This window comes from Chlamydotis macqueenii, chromosome 1, assembly GCF_036417535.1.
Source record: "Chlamydotis macqueenii isolate bChlMac1 chromosome 1, bChlMac1.mat, whole genome shotgun sequence".
In the NCBI taxonomy this organism is placed as follows: Eukaryota; Metazoa; Chordata; class Aves; order Otidiformes; family Otididae; genus Chlamydotis; species Chlamydotis macqueenii.
In genome coordinates, this window is record NC_141556.1 from 84517003 (window position 1) to 84538030 (window position 21028).

General features: G+C 44.5%; 2 protein-coding genes across 5 annotated transcripts in view; one reads left to right on the plus strand and one right to left on the minus strand.

Moving 5' to 3' along the window:
* FOXJ2 (forkhead box J2) overlaps positions 1-14814 on the plus strand; it is a 31929-nt gene extending 17115 nt beyond the window's left edge. The window contains exons 4-12 of one of the 4 annotated variants that reach the window (XM_086758815.1): positions 2002-2070; positions 2432-2572; positions 2993-3191; positions 5114-5413; positions 6941-7042; positions 7733-7933; positions 8741-8839; positions 9430-9517; positions 14797-14814. In XM_086758815.1, the coding sequence (XP_086614941.1) occupies positions 2002-2070; positions 2432-2572; positions 2993-3191; positions 5114-5413; positions 6941-7042; positions 7733-7933; positions 8741-8839; positions 9430-9517; position 14797 (1200 nt within the window). In that variant the 3' untranslated portion in view covers positions 14798-14814. Of the gene's footprint in view, positions 1-2001; positions 2071-2431; positions 2573-2992; positions 3192-5113; positions 5414-6940; positions 7043-7732; positions 7934-8740; positions 8840-9429; positions 11970-14796 lie in introns of those variants that run through there. The other 3 variants (XM_086758807.1, XM_086758798.1, XM_086758822.1) reach the window with 3 other exon arrangements.
* Positions 12938-17188, minus strand: C3AR1 (complement C3a receptor 1). Its single transcript, XM_010119419.2, has 2 exons — positions 16209-17188; positions 12938-14477 (listed from the first exon to the last, which is right to left on the minus strand). The coding sequence occupies exon 2, from the start codon at positions 14468-14470 to the stop codon at positions 13352-13354; it is 1119 nt and encodes a 372-aa protein (XP_010117721.2). The 5' UTR covers positions 14471-14477; positions 16209-17188; the 3' UTR covers positions 12938-13351.
* Between the last annotated feature and the right edge of the window lie 3840 nt (positions 17189-21028).

Below are 21028 nucleotides of genomic sequence, written 5' to 3' on the forward strand. Positions count from 1 at the left end.
TAAGAAATCTGCATGCTCCTGGGCAAGCAATTTAAAACTGCAGGGAATAAGCCAGGGTTGCCCTTTCTAACTCCTGGTTGGAATTTGAAACCTAAAGTGTAGGCAAGAATGGAAGCAGTAGTAAGATTTACTGCAGGGCTTTGGCTACAGCAGCACTCACTTAAAGGGAACCTGTAAAGAGTTGGTGTTAACAATTATTTTCTTTATCTGTGATCTTCAGTTTACTTGAAAGATACTGGAAGAAGGAAAAAATGGGGTTGAATGTACTTCCTTTCTTGTTTCTTTTCCTTCCTGATCGTTATGTGTAAAATGCAGGTCTAGTCCAACCTGTTCTATTATGAAAGACTAGCTGCTGGTGGTGAACAGCAGGACTATGACATGACATCACTGGTTTTGCGGAGGCAAGATCCATGGAAGAGAGAGTAGAACTACAGCCTATTTAGACTGCAAAACATGTGGTGTTGGGAAAAAATGTCATAATCAGGTAGTTCAAATCTGTAGAAATCAGTTACAAGCAAAACTCCAGAATTTAGTAATGTGTTGGCTAAGTAAGGGCTAATAAAGCTCTGTTAGTATATATAGATTGTAAAGGGGAATTGCTAAAAAAACCAAGAGTTGGAATGTTGGCATGCAGATACTGCTGTTAAAACAAACAAACAAAACAAAACCCAACAAACAACAAGGAAACAAGCAGAAGGAGATGGTGGGAACAAGAAGCTATGTATTTAGACAGAAAGTTTGTCTCCTCCTCCTCATCCTAAAGTTACCAGAAAGGGCCACTTGTGTAGGCCTTTTATTTCAGGTTATATTTAAAGGACTAAGTGGTGCTCAGTTGGTGTCTATAAATGGAAGTAATATATCTTTGAAGATCACTGCTCAAAAATACCATTGATTATATGGTTTATTCCAGGAAATCCTAACTGACCTCAGTGTGTATATTTGCAGGTGTTCATTGGCATGTTGGGCTGGATTTATAATGAAAACCTGTCATATGCTTGTCACTGGTTATTGAGATTTCAACTGGAGGTTAAAATGAGATAAATCACACTCTAGAGTTCTCTTTATACTGATTCAAACCCAACAGACATAATTATAGATTATTTTATGTTGAAAGGGACTTGTAGGGGTCAACACCCACCCCCTACCTCCCTTCCAGACAGGGACAATTAGGTTGGGTTGTTGAGGTCTTCACTGAGTTTTGACAATCTCCAAGGATGGAGATAACACAACTGGGAAGTTGTTCCAGTGCTGCACCACCATCGCTGTCAAGAAATTTTTATTTATATCTGATTGTAATTTCCCTTGTTCTAACTTGTGCTTGTTTCCTGTTATTCTTGTGCTGTGCATTTTTGAGAAGAGTTTGATTCTGTCTTCTTTATAATCTTACACAGTTGAAGACAGTTAGTTAGGTCCCCCTTAGCCTTCTCTTGTCCAGGCTAAACAGATCTCTCTGGCTTGTACAACATGTGTTTTAATTCTTAACCATCGTGGTGGCCTTCTTTGGATGCATTCTAGCGTGTTAATGTCTGTCTTGCACTTAAGAACCCCACAAATGGGCACAGTATTCAAAGTGCAGTTTCAAGCACAGAATAAGAGCAATTCTTCTAGCTGTCTGTGCCCAGTCTGAACACTGAGTTGGTTCTCATGAGTCAATAACAAATTCATGTTGTGAGGCAGGTACTGAAGGGGGTGTACAGGCCCAAAAGAGTTGCCCTAGCTTGGATCAAAACATCCTTTGCTCTTCTTGGTGTCCTGTGTTGGAGTGATGGAAATGTAGAGCATTCTGCCTTTCACCAGTAGCATCATACCTCATTGTTCAATACAACCCAATGCAAAAGAGGAATTTATTTCCAACGCTCAAGTCTTGGTTGTCTGATGTTCTGGAGGGTGGTCTTTGTGGTCCTAATGTTTAGTTGGTGCAGCATTCTTTGGGTCAGTAACCCCCTGCTTTAGGAAGCTCTCTGATTCAATCATGCATTCACCAATGGGTCTTCTTTCCAGGGCTCTTATTGGACAATAGACACGTGTCCAGATATATCTCGCAAGAGGCGGCATCCTCCAGATGATGATGTGAGTGTTGTTCTTTCCAGACAGCAGAAGGGGGAATTTCCTTCTTCTTCCAAGGAGTCCTTCCAGCACCAGCCCATGGTATTGTTTTGGGGGTAGGGTATACAGATGGGGCACAAAGGCTAGGACTGAATGTACTAGCATGTATGTCCTGCTGATTGGCTGTTGTTGCTGCTGTTCAGTAGCAAAGTTAGTCTTGTTTTAAGTCCTTTATCCTGACTCTGTAGTGACTAAGGCCCAGTCCTCCTCTTTTCTAAGCTATGAACTTCTACAGTAGGGGAGCTGGCTTCCCATCTGCAGTTTCACTTCTCCATCTGTTCTTGATTTCTGCTCCTTTCCTTTTCTCTTTCTTCCCCATCCACAGATATCACAAGACTCCCCAGAGCAAGAGGCAAGTAAAAGCCCCCGAGGGGCTGTTCCAGTTGGCACAGAAGCCTCTTTGCCACCTGAGGCCACCCCTCAGCTGTCACTCCAGAGCACCACCCCCATTGCCAACTACAGTCAGGTGAGCAGCAGGAAAAGGATAAAAGCCTTGCGGTGGGGTGAAAAGGAGAGGAGGAGGAGGAGCATGTGAGTGGAAAAGTGAAGTGGTGAGGAGAGAGAGAACCGTGAAAATGGTGATACAGAAGCAAAAATAAAAAGAAAGGAAGAGGCTGAAATTGCATAGACAGAAAATAAGGAGGAAGGGCTGGATGGGGGTAAGGGTAAAGTCATAATGGCATTAGATAGCTGAAGCCAGTGTACTGCAGAGGGAGGATGGTGGTTGATTTTCCTCAAGGAAAATGGCATTTGGGAAGATTTGTTGGGAGATGAGGTAAGTGATATGGGATATCAGTGCATGTTCTACCTGTATCTAGTCTCTGGATCCCTGTCTCAAGTTATAAAATCTAGTGCAAACTAAAGGCCTTACTTCTACCTTCCATAGCAGAGTGCAGGGCCTGTGGATGTTGCCTCTACTGTATCAGGGGGGCAGGGCCGTGAAGGGGCTGATGTGCCACCCCCACTGTACAGTGCCAACCATGACTTCAAGTTCTCCTACTCTGAGATCAACTTCCAGGATCTTAGCTGGTCCTTCCGAAATCTCTACAAATCCATGCTGGAGAAATCATCTTCCTCTCAGCACGGTGAGTAACTATATGCGTCATGTGGGCTGGGCAGGTATCTGCTCACACAGTCTTGTCCATTAATCTATCCTTGGTATCTCTCAGATCTTTTCTCATTTAGGAGCCTGTGCAAACAGACTTTCCTTCTTTGGTGTGCTGTAATTAATTCTGCCAGGAGCAGATAAGAAATCTGCATGTGCTTTATCTATTGTTCCCCCCAGTTCTCTCAGAATAGAGCGGATAATGATTTAAAAATACCTTGTGTTGATACAAAAGCAAATACTAAAATGGCAGAAGCTTATAGAAACGAAGTCCTGAATAAAAGTTTGTCAAAGAAGTATTGACAATCTGTCAGGCTAGAAACCATACAAGGGAGGGAATTGTTGCATGTAGGCTGTGGAGTTTCTCCAAAGGGAGAGTGGAAAGTCGTAATTTCTTAGATCTGGTTAAACTAGGATTGGACAAGGCCTTAGAGAATCGAGCTTTGTGGACTGAGAGCATGGAAGAGAGCCTACAACTCCCTTCTTAGCCTGCATTTTTGGGGCTGAGGAAGCGACCACCAGAGGGCAGAATCGCTGCAGGGATTAGCTGAGATGTCCACGGAAAACACTTCAGAAAAAAATCTCCAGTTGTTCTTCTCACCTTTAAACACTCTTCTAAATATTAGTCTGGTGTAAAAGGGAATATATTATTAGATAACCCGCTCACTTATGCTGTCAGCTATCATACAGTGCAGTCTACTTTTTACTACTCTCGGGAGAGCCTCCTGAACTTGTAGCTTCAGTGAAATAAAAATTTATTACTTTTACTGCTTTTATCATGCTGGCACTTGAGATTCCTAGTAGGAGCCAGTTGTGTGAGATGTTGTAGAACGAGCGAGGTACAAAAATGTAGAGAAGGACCTTGACTCAGTGTGTTCCTTTGTTTGTAGAAGCTTAGTAGTGGTTTGTTTTCTTGTGGTTTTTTTTAATACATATTTTTTTTTCTCCCAAGTCTTCAGCTGTAAGGTAGTCCAGGAAAACTTGCAATTTTTGATAAAATTTTGTGGGCAACTTTTGATGGCAGTATTCATCCTTTTGTCCCATCACAGTAATAGGATGCTCTAAGGGTTGATTTTGGATCTAGTAAAAAACTGAGGGTTGCTTGTGGGATAGTAAAGTAAGGGCCCTCAAAGTGAGAAATTAGTAGCTCAGGTTAGTGGCATGTAGTGTCCTTCACTGCGATTTTTCCTGAAGGTTCCACAACGTAAGGGGAGAATGAAACAGGGAAGTAGACATAATAGATATGCTGAGCTTCTGATGTAGGGAAGAATGGAGAACAACTGATGCTGTTGCATGGAGGGTATGCCTGAAATAAGAGGATGGAAATGACGCACTCAGTGAGTCAGGAGGAATGAAAGTCATAAAGAAGCCCTGATAAGTACAATGTGCTCTGTGTACAAAAGCAGTAGAATGTGTGACTTCTAATTATCTAAGTGAGAAAAATTGTGAAGGTTCCTGACCAAGCTGCTTGTAAGATGGGAACTGAAGGGAGCTTTTGGAAACAGCAAATCAGATTTATCAAGTTATCTATTTTCTAAATATTGTGTTGTTTAAGTTTGCTTAATGGTCACTTCTAGGAAAACAACACATGTATGGAATTTTAGGAGAGCATAGGTTTCTTTGGAAAATATAGGAAAAATCCAGGGAGGAATTTAAGTGCCTAACTCTGTACTAGAAGTTTAAATCCTGCTGGGACTTTGTTGTAAAGCCTCTTGTTTTGAACAGAATCTGGAGCACAGTGGCAGCATAACTGCAGGTGATAGGTGTTGGCAGCCTTTAGAGAGCACTCAAAAAGCTTCATAAATAGGAGGATGAGCAGTGTGAAATTAGAGATGGATAATTTAAGCAGAGGTCTGATACAGACAGCTGTTAAAGCCCCCTCCTCTTTCTTTCACTTGGCAGGTTTTTCTTCTCTCCTTGGTGACATGCAGCCCTCCAACCACAACTACTACATGTACCAGCAGCAGCAGCAAGGCCCCTCATCAGTTGGTGCGGCTCCCGCACTCCACACTCCAACCCCAGAGGGCTGCCCATCCCAAGGGGGAAAGCAGCAGGGTGGTGAAAGTTATGGCCCTCCACCAGTGATGTCCATGCACCCACCCCCAATGCAGCATGGAGGCTACCACCAGCATCAACAACATCACCCGCACTCCCACCCGCAGCAGCAGCAGTCACAGGCTTCAATCAACAATGCTGGCTTTGGTGTGTCAGGGGTTATGGAAAGAACAGCTGGGGAAAAAAGGGAGCAGTGAGGAGCCCCCAGACAGAAATTCCACAAGCAAACTTTCCCTAAGTAGTGCCTAAATTGTGTGTGGAAAAAGAGTGAAAGCCAGTGTCATAGTTTAGCCCTGATCGGGACCAGACTACTCAGTCTCTCTCACTCCCGCCACCAAGAGAACAGGGAGAGATAATACAAGAAAAAAGGCTCGAGGTTTGAGATAAGGACAGGGAGAGATCCTTGAAGTTACCGTTACGGGCAAAACAGACTCGATTTGGGGAAAATTATTCATTTATTATTAAAACCAAAGCAGGGTAATGAGACAGAGAACAAGATAACCTCTCCCCCACCCTTCCCTCTTCCCTTCTTACATTATCTCCACCACCTTCGTCCCTGCCCCAAGTGGCACGGGGGGAAGAGGGAATGGGGGTTACAGTCAGTTCATCACACGTTGTTTTACGCCGCTGGTTCCTTGTCAGGGGAAGAACTCCTCACATTGCTCCCCTGCTCCAGCATGGGGTCCCACCCACGGGCTACAGTCCTTTGTGAAACTGCTCCAGTGTGGGTCATCTCCTCCAAGGGGTGCAGTCCCTCCAGAACGGCTGCCCCAGGTGGTCCTCCATGGGCCACAGCCTCCTGTCCACCTGCCCTGACGTGGGATTGTCCACAGGCTGCAGGTGGATCTCTGCTCCTCTTTGGACCTCCATGGGCTGCAGGGGGACAGCCTGCCTCACCATGGTCTTCACCACGGGCTGCAGGGGAATCTTGGCCAGGAGTGGCATTACTCCTCCCCCTCCTTCTTCACTGACCTTGGCATCTGCAGTCGTTCCTCTCACAAGAAATTCTTCACAACAGGCAGGCAGATGCCTCTCAGGATCTCTTCGCATCTCATCTCCTCTCCACTTCTTGCAGCTGGGCCCAGACAGCCGCTTTGTGGGAGGCCAGAGGGTGAGGGCCGCAAGGCCCACAGGACTCGCGCCTCCCCCTCTCTGCCCCCGCTCAGTGTCTTCACATCTTCTCTTTCTTTGTTTCTTTTTTTTCCTGTTTTCCCCTTCCTAAATATGTTACCACAGAGGCGTTATCATGGAACATTCTGCTACCAATTGGCTCGGCCTTGGCCAGCAGCAGGCTGTCTACCCTAGGCCTGTCCGAGTCCACTGAACAAAGGAGAACAATTTCTAGCAGCTTCTTACAGAAGCTACCACCGTAGCCCCCTCTCACTAAATAAAACCAGAACAGCCAGTTGTGATTGAAATCTGAGAGGGAAATTGCTTCCTTACTGAAGGTAAGGAGGATACATCCACACTGGGTTTGGGATTCTGTTTAGATATGCAGGATAAATCAGGGCTAAATGAAGAAGGAGGTGCCATCCCCAGTCTTCCAAGGGAGAAAGGATTTCTAGCTACTGTAGCATCAGGCTTTTTGGTGAAGAGGGACCTATCATTTTATACTAAGAAGTGGAGGGAAAGGATGATCTGTATTTTAATAATGTCATCCCCATTTCATTCCAGCATTTCCCCCTGACTGGTGCTCCAACATCGATTCTCTGAAGGAAAGCTTCAAGATGGTAAACCGGCTGAACTGGTCTAGCATTGAGCACTCCCAATTCTCAGGTCAGTGTTGGTCTAGTGACTAGGTCTAGCAACTCAATGATAAGAGCTGTAGTCTAGAATATGGGAGTGCTGCGCCCTGATATTTTTTTCAATGAAACCATGTCAAATCCATGATTTCTCAGTGATTCAGCAATTCTGTTTGTAACATGAGGTGTCCTACTTCATGGATTCTGTTAATGACGCTAAAGAACTTGAACACTGTAGGAATTTGAGGCAGAGGGAATTAATTAATCAGCCTGGAGAAGAGGAGGCTCCAGGGAGATCTTGTAGTGGTCTTCCAGTGCCTAAAGGGGGCCTACAGGAAAGATGTGGAGGAACATTCAAGGCCAGGTTGGATGAGGCTCTGAGCAACCTGATTTAGTACAAGATGTCCCAGCTCCTTGCTGGGGGCTTGGACTAGATGACCTTTAAAGGTTTCTTCCAACCTAAACCATTCTATGATTCTCTGATTCTAATTCATAGAAATATGTCAGAAAGCTGAGATTTTTCCCTTCTACTCTTCCCTCCCCTACTGAGTCAGTGAGACAGGATCCTAGATACGGAGTTCTCCAGGATTTTGGTGACAGATTTGAAGCAGTGAAATTTGGTTTGTGGGGAGAAGGTGGGATTTAGGGGTAGAAGACAGAAACTCTTTGCAGGGAAGACCACAGTGTGAGTGCTGTCTTTGACATTGTCCTTTGTCCTCTGCAGAGCTGATGGAGAGTCTGCGCCAGGCTGAGCGGAAGAATTGGACGCTGGATCAACACCATATTGCCAACCTCTGTGACTCCCTTAATCACTTCCTTACCCAGACTGGTCAGCTCCCTCATCTGATTGGCCCACAGCAGCCCCCTCGAATCTCTGATTCTTGTGCCCTGAACAGTGGCAAACAGGAGCAATCCATGAACCAAGGTAATTAGGAGGGAGAATAAAATGACATGTAAATCAATGACCAATTCTGTGAATGTTGTAACTACTTGCTGCCTTTCCAGGCAATGTAGCACTGAGCAACTCAGGGCTGTGCTGTCAGCTGTTCGTAGCAACTCAGCTGTCTCTGGCTTTAAGGAATTATGATGTCCTATGTCTGTGGCCTAGACAGACCTTTATTATGTGATGTTATGTGATTATATAATAATAATTCCCTATGATATCATTGATAGGTGACCTCTCCAGGCAGAAATACATATAAAAGATAAACCCATAAAAGAAGAAGGGAATGCTGTTTTTTGTAGCTGATCAACAAAAAAGAATGGCAAGGTAGAGAGACTGCTATTCCAGATGGCAGGAGCTGTAGGAGCTGTAATGGAGGAAGCTCTTGCAGCCATGTTGGAGAAATACTGACTGGACAAGGAATAGGAGGATGCACGCTGAGCACAGCACAGATGATATAATGGTCTTGACAGGACTGTGATAGTGTGTGTCATCTAGTACTGAACTAAATGGATGCTGTTGAGCCAGCTTAGGGTGTTTCTGGATCAAAATTTTGGTTTTTTTACAATAATAGAGAAACTCCTGCTGGTTCCAAGAACAAGATCCCTGACCAAGCTTGCAGTTAGGACCCAACAGCTGAACATCATCTCAGTATCTTATGGGTCTGAGTGAGTTGCTCTCTGGCTGAGCTGCCACCCAGTCAGGGCCAAGACAGCTGACCAGAATATTAACAGGGTTTTTTTGGTTTTTGTTTTTTTTTTTTTTTTTTTTATTCCTTTCCTTTCACAGTGAACTCCTATGGTCAGCCTCAGCCTCCCCATCTCTTCTCTGGGCCATCTCCTATGTATCAGATTTCCACCCAGGACTCTCCAGGATATAATCGCCCAGGTAAGGGGTGACGTTAAGGCCTGTTATACCAATGAACATTAAAGAACCAGTTCCCAAGCCCTTTGTGCATTTCTCCCAAAGCACTTACTAATCAAATGGAGCACTGACAGCAGGGAGAGAGCCTGGACTGCAAGACACCCTCTGTTTAGTGCTCTGCCATAGCTCTGGCAAGGTTTAGGATTTCAGTGGCGTGATTTCTTTCACTTTACATAAATAGTCTTCAGCTCAGCCTCACCCTTAGTTGCTTGCTTGAAGGCAACGTTACACGAGAAACTTCTATTGATTAAGTCCTTTGTGCTCTATCAGCAGTCAGCTGTATGGACACTTAAGGAGGCTGAAATTTAACCTCTGTAGAAGCTACTGTGGAGAATTTCACAACAGACCACCTACAGACATTGGTAGGTGCTGTCTGACAGGAAGAAATTCATGCCAGATTCATTCATGTTCTTGCTTGTTAGACTGTTGGAAAGGAGAAGGCCCGAATCCTTTATGCTTTCTTTTGCCCAAGGGCCCACTGTGGAAAAAGCATGACATTTTTTATTCTAACTGTACTCTTTCCTTTCTCTTCTTTTTTCTTGTTTTTGGCTTAGCTCACCATCTGGTTGCTCGGCCTCCAGGGCCTCCGCCAGGTGCCAATGAGGAAATCCCTGACGATTTTGATTGGGACTTGATCACCTAGTGAGTTACAGACTTAATAGCCTGTCCTTTGTGAAGGACGCGGGAGGGGAGGGGGACATGGGGTGAATGGTGCCAGCATCACCCTCCCCAGCCTCTCTGCCTTGCCTGTATATAGATATATATTCTCTATCTGCCAGAGAAGCCACCGCAAGATGCTGCCGAAGATAATCCTTCTTTGCGTCCTGTTTTATCTTCTTTTTCTTCTTTTGTTTATTATTATTGTTGTTGTTGTTATTATTATTCCCAATAATTGAGCATAGCCCTCCCCCTCCTCTGGTGGCCTCGGACGCATCAGATTGGCTCTTTCATGTTGCGTTGTGCCCCGTGGAGGGTGGAAAGATGGGTCCTTGGTGCCATGAAAAGACCTTGGAAGGCTGAATCCTTGAGTGCATCTTTCTCTGCCTCCGTAATTTTGCGTTTAACAATCCCTCTTTCCCTTCAAGGTGGCCGGTGAATCTGGTGTATTGGCTACTGGAGTGAGAGAGCCTAGTGAACCCTGGGAACCTGTAGTTATTTTGTTTCATAAATGTTGTAAAGGTCAGGGGGCTAAAGGGGCACTGGAGGGGTGATCTTAGCTCTGTGAACTTTCTCACACCAGCAGGAAAAGCAAGAAAAGAAGTAGAGTTCCCAAGTACAAAGCGAGGGTAACCCCTGAGGTGGGGAGAGCTCAGCTGAGCTGGGAGGGTAGACCAGAGTTTGGAGGAACGAGAAAGTAGTAGAGGTGGTATTTCAGCAGAGAATTTGGGTTTCAGAATGCAGTGCCATCTGTGAGGACTGAGAGAGTTTTTGAGGGAATCCTGACTTGCACTGCCTTTTGCAGTCTCCAGGTGAAGCCTACATACCCATCAGGTCAAAGAAGCAGTCAGGGGTGTCACATGCGATTCAACAAATTCTGTTCCCCAGAGCCTTTAATTTCATCCCCCACCCCTTCAAGCCTTTCTTTAAAATATGTAATGAGGCTCTTACTTGCATATGCAAATTTGTAAGTTTTCTCCCATCAGTATTTGTTCAGTTGTTATTTGGCCCTCTGCCCCTCATATTTCTTTGGAGACTGTCCTTGCCTGTGGTTTGATAGTGCTAGCAACAGGAGTCTTGTAGCATACGTGCAAATGCTCAGTCAGTGGTTCCCACTTCGTGAATGGGCTAATGGTGGGAAGAGAAAGCTGCTGCTCAGAGTGGAGGTGAATTAGGGGACTTCTGGTAAAGGGGCTGGACCCTCTGGTCAAGTAACTGGGAGGCCCTCACAAGTGGTTTTTGTAAGAGGTGCATTAGAAGAGAGAGGATGAAGTGGAGCAGATTTTTAAACTGAACAGCTGAAGGATAAAAAGGAGGAGGGTGAGTCAGACCCCTTGCAGTTCAGCTGAGGAGATAATGGAATCTAGTATAAATCCCGAAGGATGAGTTTTGTCAGCACTTGCAGATCAGGCAAGTGGAAAAGATGCGGGAGGAGTGAGTGTTGAGAATGCCTCCTCCCCAAAACTATGCCCTGTGTTCCCCTTTTTTTCTGATATGGCTCTGCTCTGTCAAAGCTCATTTCCTCTTAATATTTTGTAAAGCCTTCCCCTAGCCCTTATTCCCCCTTTACCAGTGAAGAGAACCAAGATGGGTTGTTTGACAGACCTGGGGCAGTAATAACCTCTACTCTGACTGCAGGAAGGTGGGGAACTAGGATTGCTTTTTAAATTTGCTGTAGGGATAAACCAATTGGATCTTTGTCAAAGACTCTTTGACAAAGAGTCTCATTGTACTTGGTGGGGGGAGAGGACATTTTTGGTTTTGGGTTTTTTTTTTTTTTCCTTGTTTAGGTGTGTATTGGGGAGGAGGGGGGAGTTTGTCATCGAGAGTTTCCAAGAGAAATGAGGAATCCCACACAACTTCAACATGGAGTCAGTTGTTATCTCTGCTGCATCAGGATGGGAATGATACAGCTTGGAAGCATGTGTGATGGGTTTCTGTGGAAACTGGCACTAGAGACAACCATGAGAGACAATCTCTGATAAGTGCCAGTTAGTGCTTTGCAGAGGATGTTACTGAGAGCCGGCCCTGTGGAAGTCTGCGAACACCACCAGAAGAAAAACAAACCAAGATGGCTTCTTCTGCATATGCAAGTGCTACTCATTTGCATATTTGTATAATTTGCATATTAAGTTGTGCCTCATTTGCATATGTAAATACATGCCGGTCGGTGTGCAAATCACCCTCATTCCTCTGCCCCTGAAATAAATGTGTGGTGTTAGTGCGTGGGAAGGCATTGGGTGGGCAGCATGGAGCTCTGCAGGGAGAGGTAGGATGCCAGCCTCTCGCGGAGAGGGGTTCTTGCAGGTCCCCCCAGCGTGGTGTGACCCCCTCCGTGTTTTGTGTCAGTGGTCAGGGAGAGAGGGGCGTGGTCTCACAAGTTTATTTTTGTGCATGCTTTCTTAATAAAAAGAAAAAGTGAATGTTTATGGTTTAACTCTTTTTGGTGCCTGTATTGAATTTTTTTCAGTAGCGCCCGTCAGGTGTGCTTGGCTCCCACTTACCTTAGAAACAGAATTTGGATGTAGACATTGCTAAATGAGCAGTCCACACTTATATATACTTTACAACTGAGACTTTTTAGGATCTCAAGAGAAAGAGTCAAAAGTTTTCACTGCTGGCTCAGGGCACTGAGCTCAGTAAGTGTTTCAACCTGTGCTCACCATAAAGGCAAAGTGAAAACTATACCAATGCTTAGTGGGTCTTTGTTGGCCTTACTCATTTAAGTAAAGACTAACAGAAAAAGCCAATTTTAAACCACTTCCTTAGAGCACCTAGTAAACATCTGCTTTTTAGGTGCAGGGATCATCCAGGTGTGGGAAACACCCCCAACTATCCTGACTGGACAAAACTTTTATCTTCCTCTACCAGAAAGACATGAGAAGCACAGGACACAACTGCTGCATCAGGCTTGTTCCCCACTTTCTTGAGGTCAGATTGGAGGTTATCACTTCTCAATTCCAAGGTTTTACCAAATGGCTGGTAGTCCAGCAGCCACCTAATCTGGTTCATCAATGACTGCAGTTGCTCAAATTCTGCTCATGTGCCATCTTAAAATGCACTCAGTGTGTTTGGATAATTTCAGAGTACTTCCTAAAAGGAAGATTTGGGACTCTGGTGGTGGAGGGAGTGTTGGGGAGACAGTGAGTGAGTACATGCTAACAAACACAGCTACAGCACGTGCATTGGACCAGTTACTACTGTACAGTGATGTATTTCCTGGGACAAAGAAGTATCTTGGTCATCTACCAGGGCATGAAAGTCAGTTCGATGCAGCTGACTGGAGCAAGTGCTGTTCTAATGCACTGCTGTAAGAAAATTTAGCATGACCCTGTAGGGAAATCTTCAGAAAAAAACCCTCAGAGCCCAAGTATAGTCAAAGGAGAGGAAGGATGGGATGACAGATTCCAAGGAGAGACATCAAAGTTAGTTTAATCTGCAGTTTATCAGAGACAGCAGATGTGGAACATAAATGTATGCAAATAACTGGTGACATTATCATCTAGCAATTCATCATTTAAATTACATGATCCAAGCACAAATCATTCTGTAAGCCTGTTTTCTTCTTTAAAGTACTCAGTGTTGTCTGTTTCACCAGAGTCTTCCCTTAGATTATTACTCTTGCTGCTTCCAACTTCCCATCTCTCTAGAGTAGAATATAAAAGGAGTTAGCTGTTCTAATCTGAACCATCTCAGTGCCCTCTATGTGGATCTGCAGATTAATCAAATGTGTTGGAGCAAAAAAAGCTGTTAAGTGGAGAGTGATTGATGTGCAAGGCCATAGCATGCTCCTTCTACAGAGGTGATCAAAGTCCTGCTTTATAGTGTGCTGCTAACCTCCTTCTCTGTTGAAGTCTTGCTTCTGTCAAGCAAGTAAGGTATCAAACGTGTTGGTTCCTCAGTAAAGGCACCTTCCAGTATTCCTTGCACTGATTGCTGTGCCTTTGCCCTGAAGTCCCGTCCCACAAAAACATAGAGCAGGGGGTTGATGCAGCTGTTGGCATATGCAAGTGCTGTAGAGAGGTGATCCCAGAGGACCAATGACTCCCTCAGTCCTGTACCAAGAGTAGATACAAGGGACAGAATCCCAACTACATGGTATGGGGCCCAGCAGAAGAAGAATGCAGTTACCACAAGCACAATTGTTCGCAACATCCTATTGTGCGACTTGTGAAACTGATTTCCAGACATTCTGAAAGCAATAAGGGCATAGCAAACTGCCATTATGCCAAAGGGGAGTACAAAGCCAAAGACAGCCCTAGTGATGTTTATTATCACTAAGGCAAGGGGTACAGAATAATCACCTTCATAGAAGTTTCCCCATGAGTCATTACCATTGTAGGCTAAAGGTGAGTGTTCTTCCAACAACCCATTTCCAGAATGATCAATATAATCTAGCACCTCATCATCTCCAGAACTGTACCCGCACTCAGTTTTGCCATCGTAAGTGCTAGTCTTACGGTAGTGGAAGACAGGACAGCAGAAAATGAAGGCCAGGATCCAAATGCCACTGCATATTAGTGAGACAAATTTCACTGTTCGATGATTTTGACACCAGACAGGTTTCATCACAAGGAGGCACCGGTCAATGCTGATGGCCACGAGTAGGAAGACGCTAGCAAACATGGTGAAGATTATGACTGATGGAATAACCTTGCAGAGAAACCAACCATACGGCCAGTGTTCATAGAGGGCCAGATGAACAATGAAAAATGGCAAGAACAAGCAGCACATGAAGTCAGCCACAGCAAGATTTAGGAACCAGACGATGTTCACAGACCTTTTCATTTTCAGCCCAGCTACCCAGATCACCAGTCCGTTGCCTGGAATACCTATGATGAAAATGATGATGAAGAGAGCAATGGAGACAATGGATTCTGATGCATAATATGCAGCAGCCTGTTCCTGTGAACTGCTGTTATCCAGGAGCTGAGGCATTCTGTAGCTATAAAACAGAAAGCAAATTAGTACGCAATTCACACCCTCCTCCCCAGCTTCTTCTCTTCCTCCATACTGAAGCATCTCTGAGCCAGGTGATAGTACAGAGCTGTCAAGGTACAAAGGCCTCGGTCTGTACAAGTTTGTGCTAAAGGCTTACTAATCTGACCACTATACGCCAAGCTACATAAGCCCCACTATTCTAACAGGGGGGTTGTGTACACTTAAGTTCTCCTATCTGTGTCATCTCCTTTGATTTCAGTCTAGTTCTTTTTAGTCTCCACTCTAACGTGGAACTCTCTATTCACATGCTTACACTGTCACAGGTGTCTTTCCTGGTCGACTTCCAGCTTTGTATACACCTCTTCTTCAGAAAGGTAAGTCAGCATTTTAGTTCCTTTTCCCTTTAAAACATGTGACTTCTTCTGCCATAACCAGTGAAACAGGTTTAGGTTAAGAAAGCAATGCTTGTCTTAAAGAAATAACTCTGCTCCACTTTCTGGACATTATAAATAGAACAGACAGGACAGCAACTCTGTTTGCTAAGGGGTATTTTTAGGGAAGTATCAGTGAGCATTTCCTTCTCTCCGCTTTTGTTCTGAGTTCTCTGCTGGTTTCTTGGAAAGCTAATCTTGATGACAAGAAAGGTTTAAGAAGAATGAATGGTTTAAGAAGAACAGAGAGATTTCATTGTAGAAAGAAAAATTAAAATACAGAGTAGTACTAGTAACGTTATTGAGCCATTTTAGAGATAAGAAAAGGTGTCTTATTGCAAGACAATGAAGCTGAGTGACAGAATAGTTAAATTATGTTTTAAAACTATAGGAATAGTAGTGGAAAAACTGTAATTGCTTAATTATTCTTTTACGTAGATACTAGGAAATTTAGCAAGGAAAGTAAAGGAAATCTAGCAAAGTCAAGATAGAAATAAGAAAAAGAGCCTGATCTTCATCCTTTAGGCATTAATAGAATTGTTTATAAAAACTCTGTTACCTAAAACCTTGCCAAATCAATGAAGACAGGAGATATGAATAAAAGAAACCAGACTGATTCTATTTTAACCTCTATTACACCAGTACTTAAATGCCAGTCAAAGACTATTGTATGCAGGACTAAATATTAATATTATTTAAAAAAATATTCCAAATCATAAATCTCTTTCTTGCATAACATATAGTCTAAATGTAGAGTGATGCATAAGCATTAGAACTGCTTCACCACGAAGAAAATGAGATCAACAGTTGTAACAAACATTCTAATCTACTATTTTTTGGTAACAACTGCTAAGAGGCTTTTAGGTAAGGGTGACCTGTAAGGAAAGCTATGAAAGAAGTTGCTAGAAGGCAGCTGGGGGCTTAACTTAAGACTAACAAGTTTGTTCCATTTCCTGAAGTCTTCTTGATATATGCAGAAGCGACTTTTACACAGACAAATGAGAACAGTGCTGCAAGAACTGAATCTTGCTGCCTCCCCATATAGCTACAAAAGATAGTATAAATGGGATAGACAATCAAGGAATGTTATAAAGACAGTAACACAAATCTTACTCCAAAGCAAACTGAGGGATGAATCATAAAGAAGATACTGCCCATGCTGTTTTCAAAAGTGCTAAAAGGGCTGCTATGTGGTTATGAAAATGAAAGGGGGAACTGGAGGGGAGAGAGAGGTTTTCAGGAGTGAAGAATAAGAAATTGCAAGTTGAAGAGGAAAGCAGAATCCTGCAGCTTATCACACCTACCCGAGTGAAGCAGATATTTTGGTGCATCAGAGAGCAAGTACTATCAGTCCCGTCTCTGGAGCGACTGAAAAAAAGAAACTCACATGACACTTCAGGAAGTGCTTTTTTCCTCTATGTACATGTGTGGGCTAAGTATGTTCTTTCACCCTGACGGAAAGGCTTAGAATGACTCATATTTGAAGTTTTAGATATGATCAACTAATAAAATAAACAAACAGTCAAAACAATTGAAGCTGTCCCAACATGGTCAAAATAAAACAGTGCCCTGAGTCAAAGAATAATAGAAAGCAAGGGAATGACAGCCCAGACATATACTTTACTATAGTTTCCATAAGACAACTGAATCAGATGTCTTGCTTACTGGCATAATGCTGACCTTCGCTTGGGGTAATTCATAATTCCAAACCCTGCCATGCCACCATCTTATCAGATCAGCACATTCACCTAGCTAATCCCATTTCTGGGATTTTTATCAAGCCAGATCAGTTTCTGTCCCAGCTTGAGACAGTTTAGTTCAGCAAATACAGAACACTGTACTCAGTAAACCATAATTGGTCATGTCAAAGGTTATGTTAATCTGATTTTTGATCTTTCAGGGTATTTAAAGGGTTTTTTTTGTGGGTGTTTTTTTTTTTTTAAAAAAAGGAACTTGACTGATGTCACACTCTGATTTCAGATGAGAGGAAGGCCCCGTTGTCTTCTAGCCGACTTCAGATGAGTCTGGGAGGGTCAGGGCGGCTAGACCAACCTCTCACACACCGGAGTGTGGGTTTGCTCGTATTCTCGGGAACAGAATTAAGACTCAAAACAGAGTCAAGCACCAGGTAACTTTATTTGTCCAACAATGAGTTTGCAAATGCAAGAAAAAGAGAGAAAGAAAGGAAAGAGGGAAAAGAGTTTCAGTTGCAATAGCTATCACCACAGAGCTGCAGCGTCCCGACAGTCCAGTTCACTCGGTGGGAGAATGTTTCGTCCAATGTTGGTTCTGTAAATGTTGGTTCCTATGTTGGTTCGATGATGGTTCCGTCAATGATGGTTTCCTTCGATGATGGTTCTTTTGATGATGGTTTCCCTTTTTTTGATGTTGGTTGTTTCTGTCCTTTTATCGTTGTCTCATTGCATATTCATTGTCCTTAAAACAGGAAGCCTCTAGTCCTGTGGTTTGACTATCTTGCACGAGATCAGGAATTGGCTTGCAAGATAACGGGCCTATGGTTTAACTGATGTTCCATTGCTTAAGTGGCGGTTCGACATTTCGACAATGTTGAGACAAACATTCAACACAGTCTCTTGCAACTGATGAAAAGTTAGAAGTGGTAACTGAAATGCTGATAGCACAAAATGTGACAAGACTATAAAAAGACAAGACATTGTGTTGGTTTTGTTTAGTGCGGGTGCTGCGGTGGCATCTTGTACAAGGGGCTGTGGTGGCGGCTTCTGCAAGAAGCTGCTAGAAGTTTCCCCTTTGTCCAGTGGACTTGGCCAGGCCGACTGGACCAGCTGCTGGCCAGAGCCAAGCAAATTGGTGGCAAAATGTTCAGTGATAACACCTCTGCGATAACGTATTTAAGAAGGGGGAAAATAAAAAAGATGTCAAGAAGCTGAAGCAGGGGCAGAGAGAAGGAGGTGCGAGCCTTGTAGGCCTTGCAGCCCTCACCCTCTGGCCTCCCACCAGACGGCTGTCTGGGCCCAATTCGGCCCAGCCCGGCTGCAAGAAGTGGAGAGGAGATGAGATGTGAAGAGATCCTGAGAGGTGTCTGCCTGCCAATTGTGAAGAATTTCTTGTGAGAGGAACCGCTGCAGATGCCAAGATCAGTGAAGAAGGAGGGAGAGGAGTAATGTTGCTCCTGGCAGAGATTCCCCTGCAGCCCGTGGTGCAGCCCATGGTGATGACCACGGTGAAGCAGGCTGTCCCCCTGCAGCCCATGGAGGAGCAGAGATCCACCTGCAGCCTGTGGAGGACCCCACACCAGGGCAGGCGGATGCCTGAAGGAGCCTGTGGCCCGTGGAGGACCCACGCTGGGGCAGCCATTCCAGAAGGACTAAACTCTGTGGAAAAATGACCCACGCTGGAGCAGTTCATGAAGGACTGTAGCCTGTAGGAGGGACCCCACGCTGGAGCAGGGGAGGAATGTGAGGAGTTCTTGCCCCGAGGAGGAAGGAGCGGTGTAAAGTGATATGTGATGAACTGACCATAACCCCCATTCCCTCTTCCACCCTGTGCCGCTCGGGGAGGGAAGGAGGTAGAGATAATTGAACATAAAGTTAAGCCTGGGAAGAGGGAGGGGTGGGGGAAAGTTACTTTGTTCTCTTTCTCATTACTCTGCTTTGGTTTTAATAATAAACTAATAGTTTTCCCCAAGTTGAGTCTGTTTTGCCCGTAAGGGTAGCTTTAAGGATCTCTCCCTGTCCTTATCTCAAACCTCGAGCCTTTTTTCTTACATTATGTCTCCCTATTCTCTCAGAGGGTGGGGGGAGTAAGAGAGACACTGCGTAGTCTGGTTCCGAGTGGGGCTAAACTACGACAGACATCTAGGGCAAGGCATTTCAAATGTGCAACAATAGGGTTCACCATCACCCCTCTCAATTTGGGAAATCAAGACTGTTAGCACAAATTACAAAGCCCAGACATGCAAGAATCAGCCTCAGTATTTTGGTTTCAGTCTGGAAAATGAACCAGGATTGAGCAGAGTTCTGCTCCTGAGCTTGTCTCTGTGAAACATATGAATGCTTCCTCCAACACAAAACCCATGAAACTAGGAACAGGAAGGCAGGCCAGGGCTGGGCTGCTCCCCCAAAGATGGATGGGCTGTCAGCAGCCTGCCAGGGAAATTCCTCTAGCTCCGTCTTACTCCTGGCCGCCATCATTCCTGGGGACTCCTCAGACCCAGACAGAAAGTGCTGATGGGAGGATGCTCCTCTTGGGCAATGGACGCACAGCCTTTTCACCACCATGTGACTCACTAGCTCTGATTAAACTCTCCTTTGCAAAAACGTCTTTCTCCACCTGTTGGCCGGCTCTGATCCTCCCAGTTAAAACTCTCCCCTGCAGCCAACCTTGACACACCATGCACTTTATCTTTAGACCAGCCAGCTCACCCTGGATAGTGATGAGATGATGTGGTACCTCTCTGTACAGGTTTCCAGATCAATTAATCTTTTATGCAGTTTGACTAGTGAAGTGTTTTGCACCTCAGCATAAAGGGCCTAATGATACAGGCACTCAAAGGACACAGCACAAGGAAAAAAAGGACATTTTGTTACTTTCATAAAGCGGTTACTTAGATCAGACCAGACCTTTGACTTGCAGCATTGATGGTAATCCCAAATTACCACACTGCATTCTTGTCATCTCTTCTGGGCCTCTCCCTTCCCCTCACAATAAACAGACCGAGTTAGCTTAGAAAGGCTAATAATTCACAAAATCACTGAATAGTTGAAGTTGGAAGACTGTCTGGAAACTGTCTAGGCCAACTCCACTGCTCAAAGCAGGGCCAGCTAGAAAAGATTGCTGAAGACTGTGTCCAATTGGGTTTGAGTATCTCCACAGAAGGAGTCTCCACAAACTCTCCAGGCAACCTGTTCCAGTGTTTGACCACCCTTACAGTAAAAACTTTTTTATTGTGTTCAGATGGCACTTCCTGTGCCAGTTACTGCCCATTGCCTCTTGTCCTGTCACCAGGCACCACTGGAGGAGTTTGGTTCCACCTCCATTAAACGTTCTCATCAGACAGATGATAAGTTCCCCCTGCACCTTCTCCTCTCCAGGCTGAACAGTCACAGCTCTCTCACCCTCTCCTTGCACAACAGGTGTACCAGTCCCTTAATTACCTTAGTGGTTCTCCACAAATTTTGCTCCACTATGTCCATGTCTCTCTAGTACTGGGGAGAACTGGACCCAGCACTGTACATGTGGCCTCATCAGTGCTGAGCAGAGGGGATGAATCACCTCCCTTGTCCTGTTGGCAACACTCTTCCTAATTTAGCCCTGGCAGCTATTGGCATTCTTTGCTGTGAGGGTGCATTGCTGTCTTATGTTCAGCTTTTTGCCCAGAAGGAACACATCATCATTCTCTGCAAAGCTGCTTTCCAAGTGGTCAGCCCCCAGCATGTTTTAGTGCATGGGGTTGTTCCTCCCCAGGTGCACTTCTTGTTGAACTTCATGAGGTTCCTGTCTGACCAATTCTGCAGCATGTCCAAGTTCCTCTGAATGGTGGCAGACACATCCCGTGCATCAGCCACTCCTACCAGTTTTGTATCATCTGCAAATTTGTTGAGGGTGCATGTTGCTTCATCATCCAGGTCATTAATTAAGAGCTAAACAGTACTGGAACCAGTGTCACCTGCAGCCAGACACCATCAGTGACTGGTCTCCAGCTGGACTTGGTTCTTCTGATCACCACTCTCTGAGCTCAGCAGTTCAGCCACTATTCAATCTACCTCATGGTCCACTTATCTAGCCCGTACTCCATCAGCTTGTCTATGAGGGTATTCATATTGAAGTTTATCTTGATGTATAGCCTCAGCTGGCCACCATAATGAGTTGGCTAAAGCCTTAATGCAAGTTACCACTTATATTGCCGTTTCAGGTTTGTAATTACAAAACTGCACCAGTCTATCAGTTACTAAATAGTTACATCCACATACATTTCTAAAAATGTGATGAGTGTATTTACAAAAGCCTCCCTCCTGCAAGAGTATGCAAGTTATCTCCAAAACACTTTGGCAAGAACTGAGAATTGCACTTGTATTTCATATTTCTACTATGTCTTCTGCAGTTCTACAAACCTTTGTAGTTCCTCTCAGATCTGCCATTTGTT